Here is a 15,431-nt window from a genome sequence, read left to right as displayed (position 1 = left end):
AACGTGTGGCCTTCCAAGTTATTTGTTTCGTCACTGCAGAAACACATGCCCCCTCTCCTGGGCCCTGGCAGAAGCGGGGGGAAAGGGGTGGGGGGGGGGGGAGTGGGGGTGGGTAAGCACGCCCAAAACTAGCTTGTGCCGAAAGAAAAAAAAACACACACACACAGCAAACAAACAGAAAAAGCAACAACAACAACAACAACAACAACAGGCCAAGGGCTTAAGGCGCAGGCTTTCGATTCCCGATTCCCGCAGGCTAACGAAGAACGGATCTCAGAACGGTATCAGATTGCAAGGCCTCAGTTTGAATTCATTTTATTTACCGTATGCTCCTTGATCAATCACTATTGCTTAAATAATCAACAATTGTCTTTTCCATAAGTCGAATCTTTACTTAGTTTCGAGACCTTTGTCTCGTCAATGGAAAAAATCCTGCAAATAAAATTTAAGTGAAGTAAGTATCTGTTGCCTAGATGTTTCTCGTCTCTTGTATTATAAAATGAACATTTATTAACCAGTTTATTCCATTATCAATAATAAATAACGTACGAAACCTGTACTTGTTCATTATTTGGGGAATTAGAGTTGTATGCCCTTGCATTTTCCAAAAAAGCTAGTTATACGTTAACGAGCTTTAACGTTCACCTAACCTAGTGGCACGTGACTTGTCACGTGGTACATCATGAACGTATAAGCCTGGGAGCAGGAGTCTAAATTTCAATGTTCTTGATTAATTTTACGGTCTACCATCCAGTGTAAATATATAAAGCCCATCTTAACTTTACTTTCTTTGCAATGCAAGAGCTTTGAACTGCGAAATTGGAAACTTTCAGTGAATTGAAGTTGTTTGGTCTAATTTGGCCATAAAATAAACTTTTTATTAACTGATTTTGGTCGGTCTGTATGGGAGAATCATCTTGACCTTGGTCATGAGTACAGTTCGGTCTGTACTCACGACCTCAGTCAATATTCTCCCATACAGTACCTCCCGCTCGGTTAATAAGAACTAAATATTTTAAGGAGATTACACGTTAAGAACCGTTGTCATCTACCTGGCTTTTTACAGGCACGCAGGATGCTTGAAGCGAACCATGGAACCAGCCTTCCTTTCGCCCATTTGATCAACGCACCAACAGTAGCCAGTGCTGGCCCAACATTGCGCAGGCTCATACGACCCGTCGTCCCTACAGTGTGGAACAAACTGTCCGAGTAAGGGACCATTGGCTAATGCCTCCAGTCTTGCCCTCTCACACTTAGTAGTGTAAACTATATGGGGAAAAACAACAACAACACAAAAACAGTAAATAAACTTTTTGTGAAGTGATGAAGTGATGGGTAGGACTATCGCAACAATGATTTTGATGTTTTCTGACCCTAGTCAGCCTCTGCTGTTTTCGATGCCATCCAAATGATTGATATTGCATGGTGAAGCGAAATCTCATTGTTTTACTGTACGTTGCGTTCCTGAAAGTGTGTTTAATTACCTTTAGTTTTTTTACAGTGATTTTCTTCCTTTCTACATGCTCCGAATTAAATATAATAGCCAAACTTTTGCATGTAAACAAAAACAAAAGTGTGGCTGACTATAGCCCTTTTAAACCATTTTGAGCTGAATTGGACAGGTCAGTTAAAATATTACTCAGAAAAAAATACAAAGAGAAGAAAATGTTTAGTTCATTCAGTTTGTTAAGATATTTGCTTTTTATTAACTAGAGGCGCACTATATGGTTACAAGAGTTTATTTCTAAGTCCTACCTTCGCAGTCAGGTTTTCCGTTTTGTTCAGTTCCTTCAACCTTCTTTCCTTCTCTATCTACACAATAACATTTCCCCGTGCTAGCACAACACTGTATTTCCTCAAAACTTCCGTCTGGTTTGCACTGTGGGGGCCCACACCATCCCGGTAAGTTGACAATGATTGTTTGAAGACTCTGACACAGAGTGAGGACTCCTACATCGAGAAAATGAAAAGACTGAGGCCCTGTACAAACTATGCCGAAGAAATTTGAAAATGCAACAATCACGTGCACCATGCAGTCATTTTGCACTTGTTTTTCAGAAAAACTCAGGCAGGGAAAGCACGTGATTATGGTAACGTCATCGTCAGTTTCGAAAAGCTTCGTTTTCAAAATGATTTTTGTCCACACTAAAACGAAAAGCCGGCGTTTTCCAATTCCTAGAGGAGGTTAGAAGAGCGTTTTCGAATAGCTCTGTTTTCGTCACGTATAAATGTAGAAGGTAGGACTGACAACTTTAGAAATAAAGCTGTGCGTTTTCACGGAAATTTCTGCTGCGTAGTATGTACGGGGGCTGAAACGATGATCTATTTTCTGAACACACAGTGTTTCATTTTGCAATCATCATCATTTACAACTTCTGCCTCCATTTCTGCTAGCTCGTTCAAAATAACGAAAGAGAGAGACTGCTTGCAGTGTAACTCGATCTAGCCGAACACAGTAATATACGTAATCTCTCTGAAGAGCTGAAGAGCCGAGCTGAAAAGAGATTCGTGAATGAAATTAAGAATTTCCTTGCTGAACTTCTAAGGATCGATTAGCTAGTTACCTTTCTTACTGCAGTCCGGTTTCCCTCGAATTTTAGTTCCGGGTATTTCCTTGCCGTACTCGTCCACACACCAGCAATACCCTGTTGATCCCCAGCACTGTTCTGACTTGAAACTGCCGTCCTCATTACACTGCGGCACATACGCGCCCACTAGTCCGTTAGCTGAGGCCTGGCTGCTAAGCTGTTCACATTTGGTTGCAGCTGTTGTGGAAGGAATAAAAGATACCGAAGGTGAGCAAACAAAGAAATGAAAATATCTCACTGATTTGTATCAACTTCCCTTTTGTGTATTGTTTGCAGTTTTCTATTGTCATTTCTATCAATTAGCGTAACACACGCATAACAGATAGAAATGGAAAATCCCACCAGCAATAAAATACATATGGCAATAAAAACATGTCTGAATTTGTGAATTAGTGTTAAAGAAATCGCGTCCAGTTCAAGCGTTTTTTTTTCTCGCCAGAGACCATCTCCAAAGTAGACGATATAAAAATTAAAAGGAATGTTTTTTTTTTCCTCCACTAGCTTTTATCTTCCTTTTCTTACCCTCCTCTCTCTATTTTTTTTTTTTTTTTTTCATCTCTTGGTGTAATTTTAAGGCCTTTAGGAGTCGTGAAATCAAAGTGCTTGTGGGTGATTTGGTTCAAGGTACTGAAACGGTTTTCATTAATCCAATCATATGTACAAAGGAAACATTACTTAATTTGTTGGAACAGATATGAATTATGAATGAACGAAAGACTGAACGAACGAAAACGAAAGAAAAGAACATGGAAGAACGGAGGAACAGAAGGAAGGAACGAAGGAAGGAAGGAAGGAAGGAAAGAAGGAAGGAAGGAAGGAAGGAAGGAAGGAAGGAAGGGAGGGAGGGAGGAAGGAAGGAAGGGAGGGAGGGAGGGAGGAAGGAAGGAAGGAAGGGAGGGAGGAAGGGAGGGAGGAAGGAAGGAAGGAAGGGAGGGAGGGAGGGAGGGAGCAAGGAAGGAAGGGAGGGAGGGAGGGAGGGAGCAAGGAAGGAAGGAAGGGAGGGAGGGAGGGAGGGAGCAAGGAAGGAAGGGAGGGAGCGAGCGAGCGAGGAAAGAAGGGAGGGAGGGAGAGAGGAAAGAAGGGAGGGAAGGAGGGAGGGAGGAAGGGAGGAAGGAAGGAAGGAACGCAAGAAGGAAGGAAGGAAGGAAGGAAGGAAGGAAGGACGAATTAAGGAAGGTAGGAAGGAACAAAAGTATTTACTCGAATACGCGCCACCCTCGAATAAGCGCCTCACCCCTTAATTGCAAGGTAGTGATTAATCGGAAGAATTGATATCGCCGCTCATCCGACGAAGCTTACTCTCTTACGCAGCTGCTTCACTGCGATATGATAAAAAGAGTAACTATGACAATTTAAGATGAATTTAAGTTGCCGTTTCTGTTATCGTTTCGGATAAAATTGGAATTTGTTGTTTCATTTGCTAGAAGTTTTAGTAGGCCCCGCCATCTAATAAGTATCGTATGCAGGTATCGAAAAATCTCATCCGAGCGGCTGGAGAAGAAACTGAATATTGGTAACCATGAAATAAATCAATTTGGTTATAGCTTTAGTTTATAGGGACGATAACTGAGGCGGCTTAATTTGCAGGCTACAATATGAACTGCAGTGAAGTGTTTTCACACAAATAAAAGATATTTTCGCAGTTTTGTGGTCAGTGTCGGCAAACTTGCAAAAATCTTTCTATTTTCTATTGAAGTTTTTTAACATACCATTAGTCAGGGCCAATGCAGAAGTTAATATCAGCAGGGATAACATCTTGAGCCTGTATCTCAGTTTCAGTCTCTAAGCGAAAACGTCGGTGGCTTGGAGAAAATCAGCGTGTTTGAACACCAGAACGTTGTGCGATTCAGTTGCAGCTTCGTATACGTTTTCTCGTTTACAGAACAAAAACCATTGGATCCGTTTGTCGAGAAAGGCCTGTTATTTGCCTTGAAAAAACCATGTTAGTAGCACTTAATTATATATGAACTGACCAAGAACAATGGGTATGTGTTCTCTTAGACAGCTGTTTACTGCAAGCTGGGTGGCATTGAAAAGGAGAATGGTAAACTAAATTTGATAACAGACAAAAGGCAGCAATTTAAGCCTGTTTCAACATTACAATGCCTTCCATTGACACCCCTTTCTCCTAAACTTTAACAGTTGTCTCCAGGTTTAGAATGCTGTTTGTTAATTGTAATCTATTTAAAGGTGGATTTACTCGCCTCAATGAAATTACTGTTCTGATTACGTTTTCTGTTGGCTTTATATTGTTGAACTCGTCATGTTTTGTACATGGACTATTTTCAGTTCAGGCAGCTTCCAGAAAACGAACTTTTACAGTATTACAAACTTACCTGGTTTGTTGTAATATAAACTTGTTCACTCAACTATTTCACTTGCGTTATAAATCTACGGGATTAACAGAATTTGGTAGGACTGTAAATCCCCTTTTGCTCTTGCAAAATGGTATTTGACACTTACAATCCGTCAAATATTTTCACTCGCGCGCGATTGGTCTAAACGCGTCACGTGAATGAATGTGCCCCAGCTAAAACTGGGGAATATCCGAGTGGTATTCCCCAATTTTCAAGATTGTACGTGTTGCGAAAAATATTTGAAGGATCATGGTAAACACAATAGCCTCCATTTGGCGCGAAATTTCGCTCGGATATTTTTCCTTGGACATTATCTGTTCCTCAAAGCTCACATATTTCGCTTCTCGGAACCGATAAGCTTAATGTCCGCGGATAAATATTCGAGCATATTTTCGTACCAGTTGGAGGCTATGGTTTATCTAGAAATTTTCTAGTAGGTATTATCGCGTCAATTAAAACTGGAAGCTCTATATACGGCAGTTCAGCATTATCGTTTCATAGGCCCTTTGACTAAACATGCTAAGAACATACTGAAGGTTTTAAGCCTAGTAACTAAAATATGGATATATATTTTACCTTTGATCGAATGTCGCCATTGTTTTGTTCTGTTCAGTACGCCTATCGGTTTTAAAACCTTCTCAGGCTAAATATGTAATGACAGCGGTAAATACAGGGAACTTGGTCATTACACGTTGTTGTACGTGTTGCAGACGAAGGTTGACAAATGAGCCAAGATTTCGAATGCTCGTGCTCAGCCATTGTTCTGTTAATTAAACCTTTTGTTTGGTGACGTTCTTGTTGGCGACGCTGTCTTAGTATGAATAGTCTGCTTCAGGCAGGGTGCCCTGATCTGATACTACGCCGGAAACATTTGAAAACGCAGATTTATTCCGACGGTTAGGCCTACCGCCCACACTAATCTGCCAAAAACGGAGCTTTTCTAAAACGCTTTTCAAACCGGAGCAATTTGAAAACACCGGCTTTGTGCTTTCGTGTGGACGGAAAACATTTTGAAAGCGGAGCTTTTTTAAAACGATGACGTCACGATGATCATGTGTTTTCCAAAATGAGCGGTGATTGTTGCGTTTTCAAATTTCTGCGGCGTAGGATTGATGCGCTTTTAGAGTGAAATCTCCGTTTCAATTTTTTTTCGGCGCAGTGTGGATGGGGGGCGCAGGTAGGAATGTAGTAAAGGTGTTGTTTTACGCGTTTACTATTGTAACTCATAATCCCATAGCTGACTTTAGTATCTGTTAATTTTTGTGTTCTTAACTCGGATGGTGTACTAAGCGATGAACAAGTAATTTGGACAGTTTCTTCTGCAATGTTGACATAAGAGAGAGCACGACTACAGTCGACTTTGGAGATAATGAAATCCAAAAGTTTCACTGATTGCCAAATCGCCTCGTCCAATTTTGGCAGTGTTCTGAGTGTTTCCTTCCAAGTATTTGCAAATTGGACACCATATTATCCTGTTACATAGACTAATAAATATTACCTTGCGGGCCCTTCGCTTTTGACAGGCACTGACCCATCTGCTTGCTGGCTTGCTGGCGGCCAGCTCTCAAAACGTTGATTTTGACTGTTGAACGTTTCTGGAGGAAGGAGACCATGCTGGAGAGGTCACATGTCACGTGGATGCGTGTCGGGCCAATCTCCTACCCATGCAGAGAGGGGGACAGGTCAAGGCAATTGGGGACCCTGTGACTGTCCTGCCTTAAATACGGCGGCTGCGCCCGCAATACGAGCGGCAGTCAAAACGAAACGACACCAAAATAGCTTTTTTCTTCGAAGCTAACAAAAATAAAGGCGTTGCTAAAGTTGGCTTGGCCTCTTATAATAGTTAACTTGAGAATTCCGGGTGTAATCTGACGAGGAACAGCAATTTTTTTTTCAAAATAACACAACTATAACCCTACCTGGGGACACTCGACGGACTTCGAGCGAGTTGCCATGCTAAACGTCGGCGACCCATTTTTGGCGCCAAATTGGAAGTTTTGAGACATAAAATGTTTCATAATTTTCACTTTTTACAATCTGAAATGGTTTTAAAGTTATTTTGAAAGTTATTTTTGGTCATGACACAAAGTCCTTCTTCATTGCATCGTACATTCTTTTTTATTTTATTCTACTCCTCTGCGACCCGCTAGAATATCAAGCTGTTTCTGTCGCCAAATTTTTTTAAAAAATGCGCTAATGGCTGAGCACCGTTTTGCAATTGATTTGTTTTGCTTTTGAGCTACGTCAGTGATTTGAAATCGTTCCGCCTGTCTTGAATTTTCTTCTTGTTGTTTTCTTCCCGTCGATTCGTAGCCCGCGCGCTTTGCGCTCGGGGCCGTGACTTAAAACGCGGACCTCGAACTCGGTAAGTAAGAAGTATTTACATATATCTAATTACATATATCTAATGACAAAAAATGCCAATAACCCATATAAAGACATGATTGCCGTATGAGGTTTGGAATTCAAGTCCTCTTCGCCCAGATCTGAACAAAGCATTTTGAACTAAAAATTTAAAAGACAAAACAAAGAAATTTAAAAATGAAATTTGTAACGTACTCGTTATCAGTGTCATTCAAAGTTATTTTATGCGTTTTCAAGGATTGCGTTTGTCTGTTTTTTTTTTTTTTGTAATTTTCAGTATGAGGTCGTTGTTTTAGTAACCAATTTAGACATCAGCCAATAACATCATTTTCATTTTGCAATCACGTAAATTTGTATATTTATATGCTAATCAGAAAGGCTTTTCACACTTCTGTTGAATACTTATTAATGGAAGCGAAACGTGGTACACCAAACCTTTGCTAGCCGATGAAGAACTATATATCTCGAGTAACAAGGATCATAAACGCTAAAATACAATTAGATTCAAAGAAATTTAGGGTAAGTTGAATTTCCTTTCGTTTGTATTAGTGTGAAGCGACTCGTAATTGTATTATATTCTTGGTTATGAAACATCACGGTAATAATAAATATACAAAAGCACTGATCGATGCCGGTTGATCAATTTCAAGAGTCCAAAAAACATCATATGAACACATAGATATATTTTTTTCTATAAGGATATATTATATAGGAATATCAAAGCTGAAATTTGCGAAATTTTAAGAATATTTTTAAAATGAAGCTGAGGCTGAGGATTTGAAAACAATATAATTTTGTGTTGAAAATTTGTACATGCAATATGATGTTTTTTTAACTAAACCGTGTAAAATCATTCCTTTCTCTAAAAGCCACAACCCAACAAGACAAGCACTAGGGATATGTTCGATCAGTGCTCATAACATTTCTGCAAGAGGTTCTGTGTGTCATATTAACAATTATTTGACTTGGTTGAGCAAAATATTGCGATTTGTCAGCGACGAGCCGAAGGCGAGACATCTGCAAGACACTTACAAATCACGATATTTTTCAATATCTGAGTTCAATAATTGTTTTATCATTCGATCACCAATTTTTTTTTTCATATTTAAATCACTCTCTAATAGCTCAGGGAAGCGATCTGCCATTTTTCACACGAGCGCGGTTACAGAATACTACATGCACCTTTAGACGGTACTACGCATGAGCAGACCATAATTTGTAGGCAGTTATTTGCAGGCCACGTGGTGGGCTATCGGCCAATGAAAAGGAAGGAAAAAATGCGTCGAATCGAAGTTAAGCAAAATATCGTGACTGGTCGGTGGCGAAGCATTCAAATAATCTGCCAGACACTGACAAATAACGATATTTTGCGATAAAAGAGTTCAATAATTGTTTTATCATTCAATCACCAATTTTTTTTATTATTTAAATCACTCTCTGACAGCTCAGGGGAGCAATCTGCCATTTTTCACCAGGGATCATGATTGCAATTACGCATGAGCAGAATATTATTTGCAGCAAATTTAGACGGTACTACGCATGAGTAGACCATTATTTGCTGGCAGTTATTTGCAAGTCACGTGGTTGGCTCTCGGCCAGTGAAAAGGACGAAAAAAATGCATCGAATGACCGATAATTCTTAATTATCTGCGTTCGTTGTTGATCAGAACAAAATTAGTTTACCCTGACTGAACTTGAACCTTCAGTTGACAAAGGAGAATCAATTGCAGGTTACAACATTTTCTAACCTTCTGCCCGTGTCACTCGATCGAATTAGCTAAATCTCCTTCACTATATATATTAGACCATTTTACAGTTGTCTGCTCAGTGACCTGGCCTTTGGATGTCAGCGAGGCTGGAGTTGACCTTGTTTAGATACAGACCTCACCGCTTTTGTTGTGTAAAACAAGTTGTTCTGATGCCAACTAGGTGCATTTACATGTCAAAAGCAGTGAGGTCTGTATCAGACAACTGTAAAATGGTCTATTGAAAATGGCTCAGGACGTTAGCGAAGATATTAAATAACAATGCGACTTTGCGGAGATTCTAACCAAGTTCAAATTATTGTTAGTAACAATTTTATTAGAGCTGATGAATCTGTGTCGGGCTAAAACATGTTCCTTGCCCACAATGGTGCAGAAAGTCTTACAACACATCCAACGTCGTGAGCTGTCTGGATGAATAATACCGAATAAACCTATCTGTTAACGATCGTCTTTTTGGATACATAAACTCAGAAAAATCTTTGTAAGACGAGATTAGTCTGTTCACAGATACAGACGTAGCGTCTTTGCTATGAGTTAGTTTTCTTCGACCGCACGAGCGATGCTTTCCTCAAGGCCACCCCCTTAGGTTTCCTTGAGGTTAACACTTTTGCCAATTGCAATCTCGCCGCACTCAAGGCAAAATAGAGCGTCTGTGGACAGAATACGGACGTAATGTGAAAAGCCATTTTCTCGAGAAAAATAGAGCCACTTAGGGGAAAAAATTAACATAAAGTCTAAAATATCAGATTATATTATGAAGTAGGCTATGGGAAGTAAGAAATAGAACGCGTCTTATCTATTTGTTAATAGAGTAGCCTTGTCATGACTAATTTGACTTAATCTCACAAAATAAAGAGGCTGGCGGGCTCATTAACGAAAAAAAAAAAAAAAAAAAAAACAGCTAAGACACTGTACAGAAACCACGCACCTCTTCATCACCTGTTATTTAATTCGTTCCCTGTTCTGTTTTACGTACTGCTAGTGTCTTAAGGGCTAGGCTCATTGTTTGTATTGTTTGTTTTACTGTTTCCTTTGCTAATGCAGCTTTTTGAGAGGTATGTACCGGTGTGTCTGTAAACATAACGAAAAAATGCATTTCAAAAGTCCCTATAAAAAGTGAAAGCTAAACTATACCACCAAGAGATTATCAAGGTAAGAGAGTGAATCCCCCATATAGGTCCTCTACCTAAGGTAATCTCTCTTAAGTTATTTTTAAACATGGTACCCAGTTCTTCCGAGGATGCTACTTGCGCGATGCGTTGACAGCCGAAGCGACTTAGACGAAACGGCGGGAACGCCATTTTATATGTTTTGATTTCGTTTCATAGCAGAGATGTTTTCCGCACTCTCAGTCGCCTTTTTGTTCGGCTGGGCTTTCGTCTGTTTTGCGCTCGTTTGGCTGTTCGGTATTTGGCTGTTTAGTCGGTTTTAGGGAGTTTTATTATGCAAACTTTAACCGCAACGGCAACGAGTACAATGGCTGTGTAAGCGTGCGTTATAATTCTTTGTTCATTTCTTTGCTGTTGTTCACGGCAAAAGGTCACAAAACAACAACGTGAAATAACCACATTCCGCATATTCGAGAGAACGTGAACTACACGACGACCAATTTTTAACATTTCCTTTTCGAATTTTGACGCTGTCTTACATATTCTGTTTGGGATATTTCTGACAGCATAGACAAACTTAATGAATCTAAATTCTCGTGAGACTCGTAGGTTGAATATTAAGTCGTTTTTGATCGATGTTGCCTTTGGCGTTGTTGCCGTTGCTGCTTAAAATGCTTTTGCTACTCGGGCAGCGAGCGTCTTCCTGCACTTTCAACCATTTGTTTGTTCGGTTGCCAAGCTTGTGTTTGGACGTTTGCTTGCTTTGCACTTGTTTGTCTACTCATTTCTCTGCCGTTCATTCATTTGTTATTCTCTGTGTAGGGGACATCCGTCTCTTATTTAAACTCCTATTAAAGTTTGGAAATGTACTTTAACATACCGGGAGCCGAAGCTCCTTTGCTTGTAAATCAAAATATCAAAGAAGACATCCCCACAGCGTTGGAGGGCTCCCTGTGCTTTGAAACGAAACGAAACGAAACATAAACAGATCCTCTACGAAAACATCCAATCAACGCGCGACTAATATCCGCCGAAGAACTGGGTACAATGTCTAAAAATAGCTTAAGAGGGATTACCTTAGTTAGAGGACCTATATGGGGGATTCACTCTCTTACCTTGATAATCTCTTAATACCACTTGATTTCCTTGCAGTCCCAGCCAATCTAGGTCAGCTGGTCTTAACTACCTTTTTCGTCCTCAGGTTTTTGTTTATTAGTGCTCATACTCAGGATGCTGGAATGGAAGCTAAGTTTTGTATTTGTACTTTCTTCAGTGGTATTATGGGTCTTACCTCTCGTAGTAACAGGTGTGTATAGACAACATGTCCAGACATGAATTGTAGTTAAAAATGAGTATGGTCCTGGCGCGGGAACTGGCTATAAATTAAACTTGCTTTATTATCTTACAATAGAAAGGGAAAAAAAGGGCCAAAAATGGCGAAAGGGAAGGCACAAGTAGTAGAAGTAGTAGTAGGACTTGATTTAAGTGACTGATAAATACACTTTTTCTGCTGATGTCGTTCCTTGAAGTAAAATAGAAATTGAAAAGAATACCTTGGCATTGCCGCCAACATTCGAAGGAAAACTTCGGTCGCAAGAGAGCAGAACAGCCAAAATATCTGTAACTTCTCAAGGTATTTTTTATTATTGTAGTAAAATAGAAAAATCAGTAACAGAAGTGTTCTGTGAAAAGAAAAGAGGGGGTCACCGACCACAACCGAGAAAGTAAACTGCAGGCGAAGTTAGCAAAACCGGTGCCAAGCCCTATATACTAGCTAATATTTTTAACGCGCGCGCTTGATGTATGAAGAACTTTCGACAATCAACAGTGTCCCTTTAATCTTCGTTTTACATGTCGCTTCTTTTTTGCAGCAAACACTAAATGTCAACAACAACTCGAAGACGCTAAATCTCTCATAGAAAGTGGTGTTGTGGATATTCGTCTACCAGTATGTATGGCTGACGGCAGTTTTGCACCTAAACAGTGTAACTTTCAAGGCTGTTTCTGTGTTGATGAGAGGACTGGTGTCTGCAAAGGAGGCACTAAATGTCAACCGATAGGCCCAGATGAGGGCTGTGGTAAGGCATGCAAAATAAACATAGCTTGTGAATGATAAGGGGTTGACTGGGAACTTAGCACGGGAAGTGTTTAAAGGGCATCCATTGTATTGGACAGTAAATCACCTTTTTCACGAGAGTGAGCATTCATTTTTTCATTCGTATATTTTTTAATGTTTATTTATTCATTTTATAAGCGAATTAGGGACGAGAATAGACATACATACATGTATTACTTTATTTACCCTCGGATTTCAGAGTAGCTTATGCAGCTAATATCTCACTGCTTTTGTTGTGTAAAACAGATTGTTCTTATGTTAACTAAGTGCATTTACATAACACAAGCAGAGAGGTCTGTATCACAGCAAGGTCACCTCCAGTCTCGCCGGCATTCAAAGGCCAGGTCACTGAGCAGATAACTGTAAAATGCTCTATTAATAAACTCATTGACTGACAATAAATGCATGAAGTGAAAACGGACAGCCTCTGTTTTGGGTTTGTCATTCATTTTGTCTGCATATTAAGTTTTTGATCTTTCCATTGTGTTAGCCGTTCCGCGGATTTCTCTACTCACTCGCTATTTATTTTGTTTTTGACTTGCAAGTAAAACATAAACAAGACAGCTAGCCAAGTTGGAGATCATCAGAATGGCGTTAAGAACGCGACCATGGATCAACAGTTAGACGCTAATGTAAGTAAGACAACAACCGTCTGTATGAAATCTATGACAAAGGTTGTCAACAAGAACTGTATTAAAATTGAAAGGACAACTTTCTTTATTAAATTGAAAGTCTCGTATTTGTAAAATAACATTTTTGTTGTACAATAGAATGAAAAAAGTGCCATAAAGCATATTTTGGCGATCTAAATGTGCCCATTTACACCTACACATGTAGCTAAGGCTCATAGTCTACAGAGTTATTTAATGCAGCCAGCGATTAACGTGTATAAGGAAGCGTCCACACTACACCACAGAAATTTGAAAAAGCAGCTTTATTTCTACCGTTAGGCCTACCGTCCACACGTATCCGTCACGAACTGAAAACGGAGTTTTTTTAAAACCCTCTTTAAACCGGAAGAATTTGAAAACGCCGGTTTTCGTTTTCGTGTGGACGGAAAAACATCTTGACAACGGAACTTTTCGAAAACGGTGACGTCATGATTATCGTGTGATTTTCCTGACTGAGTTTCCCTCAAACAGAAATCCAAAATGACCGGTGATTGTTGCGTTTTTAAATTCCATTGGCGTAGTGTGGACGGAAAGTCTACGCCAGCTAACTTATCGTGGCAGTGACCAACCCGAAAGCCTCAGTTACTTTGGTCACTGCGCCTTTAATTTTACTTGCTATTTGTTGTAATTTTTGTTTCTGTGTTGTTGTTATATATGTATATTATGTCAGTAATATTTATAGACTGATTGTTAACGTTAATGTAAATAGTGCAAAACAATAAAAATCTGGAATCTGAAAGAATTTGATGCGTTTTCAGAGTGAAACCTTTGTATTTAAATTCCTCCTGCGTAGTGTCGGACGGGGAGGAAGACTAAAGGAAGACTAAAAGTTCAAATGCGTATACTGATCAGTCGTAAAGTTTTTGGTTGATAACACAGGATCCAAGGTCGTCATTTGCTTGTACCAACAACACATTGGTGAAGAACTACCAGAAGAGAGCAGAATAATAAACAATTGGAAAAATTTTCAAGAGGGAGGCGTGGTGGCCTCATGGTTAGCTGGTTAGTGCTCTCGATCCCGGAGCGAGCGGTCCGGGTTCGAGCCCTGGGGGACATTGTATTGTGTTCTTGGGCAAGACAGTTTACTCTCACAGTGCCTCCCTCCGCCCAGGTGTATAAATGGGTACCATCAAGACATCAAGACACGGTCGATGAGCCAAGCCCCATGGGCTCTGCTGTCAAGTGGTTAACATTGCATCTTTTCGCTGGTGAAAGAATCCGCCACAAATGTACTAGAATAAGCTCATTTCCAAAAGCCGCCATGATTCAGTTTGGATATTAGCTGTAATGCCAATTGGCCATGTGATCTGCCAAATGGCAAACATTGGAAAGAAAGCGGACCTCTTGCATTGAATAACCGGCTCATCCGAGTAGTGACGCATCTGTGGCAAAACAAGAGACAAAATTATTTTTGCCAGTAGAATTATGGATCATGGATCTCATTGTTGTGGTTACGTTACATTCTCACAGTTATCATATATCTTGACTACAGTGAACTGGGCTGGAATTTACTTGCCCATAAAGAAATCACGTGCTCAAGTTGCATTATCAATTGAAAGCGCGTGTCATTGTTGTTTTATAAGTGGAGGACGGCAATTTTCCTTAAGTATAAATTTTTCTAATTTATATGACATTATATACCACATTGTTACCACATATTCTTTTTTCTTGCCCGGGTTAGGGAAATTGAAAAAACATGAAATGAAAATGGATGCTCTATTTAAGGTCTAAACACAGAAAATGACGTCTTATTCAAAACAAAAGCAAAAACTTAGAATGGCGTAACCAGGTCAACTTTAGTTTGTTTCTGTAACATTGGAAGTTAAACATCAGGCATAGAATTTGTTTTTCGCGGTTTAGCTGGGCATTTACGCACTGTGATTTTAGCTTATACAATTTACGTTCCCTAATTTGAAAAGGCTAAATTTTCGAGTACTACAGTTGGTTTTCGAAGTACTTGTGCTTCTCTCAGCAAGTTATTACGATCATAACTTCTCTGATAGCGATTATATCGGAAATTTGGGTAGATATCAGCAGCAATGTGTTACGGCAACAAAGCAAGGCCCGACGAGCGCGGCCATTTTGGGACTAAAGGCAGTTTCAGCATTCCAACCGAAGAACTTCAAGCGAAAATTCTTTCACTCTGTGATGAAATATACTACAAATGGTGTTTCAACTTTCAATCCTCGTATTTTGGAGCTCGAAATTTTTAAGGCCTGTGATGTAAACCCGAATCCTGGCCCGACTACTCCAAGTGATAACAAGAATGACAAGACAGTCAATTTGTCCAAGGTATGTTTACCAGGAAAAGGTCTCAGACTAGGACAGTGGAACGTAAACAATCTAACGGACGCTAAGTTTGAGCAGATAAGGTTATTACTAACCACTAGACGTCAAGAAATCGATGTGCTTTTTCTCCTCGAAACATTTCTTAAACCAAACAAACCTGACTGCGTTCTA

General features: G+C 39.8%; 2 protein-coding genes across 4 annotated transcripts; one reads left to right on the top strand and one right to left on the bottom strand.

Annotated features, from left to right (window-relative positions):
* Positions 1–100: 100 nt before the first annotated feature.
* On the bottom strand, positions 101–4,551 carry LOC145500049 (equistatin-like). 3 transcript variants are annotated; one of them, XM_081479552.1, is made up of 5 exons: positions 4,298–4,551; positions 2,565–2,765; positions 1,756–1,950; positions 1,053–1,266; positions 101–432 (listed from the first exon to the last, which is right to left on the bottom strand). In XM_081479552.1, exons 1-4 carry the CDS (start codon positions 4,341–4,343, stop codon positions 1,061–1,063), a joined length of 648 nt encoding a protein of 215 aa, XP_081335678.1. In that variant the 5' UTR covers positions 4,344–4,551; the 3' UTR covers positions 101–432; positions 1,053–1,060. The 3 variants fall into 3 exon arrangements, with proteins under 3 accessions (XP_081335678.1, XP_081335677.1, XP_081335679.1); XM_081479551.1 differs by lacking the exon at positions 101–432 and having other exon boundaries at positions 663–1,266; XM_081479553.1 differs by lacking the exon at positions 101–432 and having other exon boundaries at positions 663–1,266; positions 2,574–2,765.
* Positions 4,552–11,056: 6,505 nt separating this feature from the next.
* On the top strand, positions 11,057–13,703 carry LOC145499372 (uncharacterized). The gene is made up of 3 exons (XM_081478892.1): positions 11,057–11,490; positions 12,056–12,262; positions 12,846–13,703. The coding sequence occupies exons 1-3, from the start codon at positions 11,415–11,417 to the stop codon at positions 12,866–12,868; spliced, it is 306 nt and encodes a 101-aa protein (XP_081335018.1). The 5' UTR covers positions 11,057–11,414; the 3' UTR covers positions 12,869–13,703.
* Positions 13,704–15,431: the final 1,728 nt, after the last annotated feature.

This window comes from Orbicella franksi, chromosome 10 (assembly GCF_964199315.1).
Source record: "Orbicella franksi chromosome 10, jaOrbFran1.1, whole genome shotgun sequence".
In the NCBI taxonomy this organism is placed as follows: Eukaryota; Metazoa; Cnidaria; class Anthozoa; order Scleractinia; family Merulinidae; genus Orbicella; species Orbicella franksi.
This window is presented reverse-complemented; position numbering and strand designations above follow the sequence as displayed.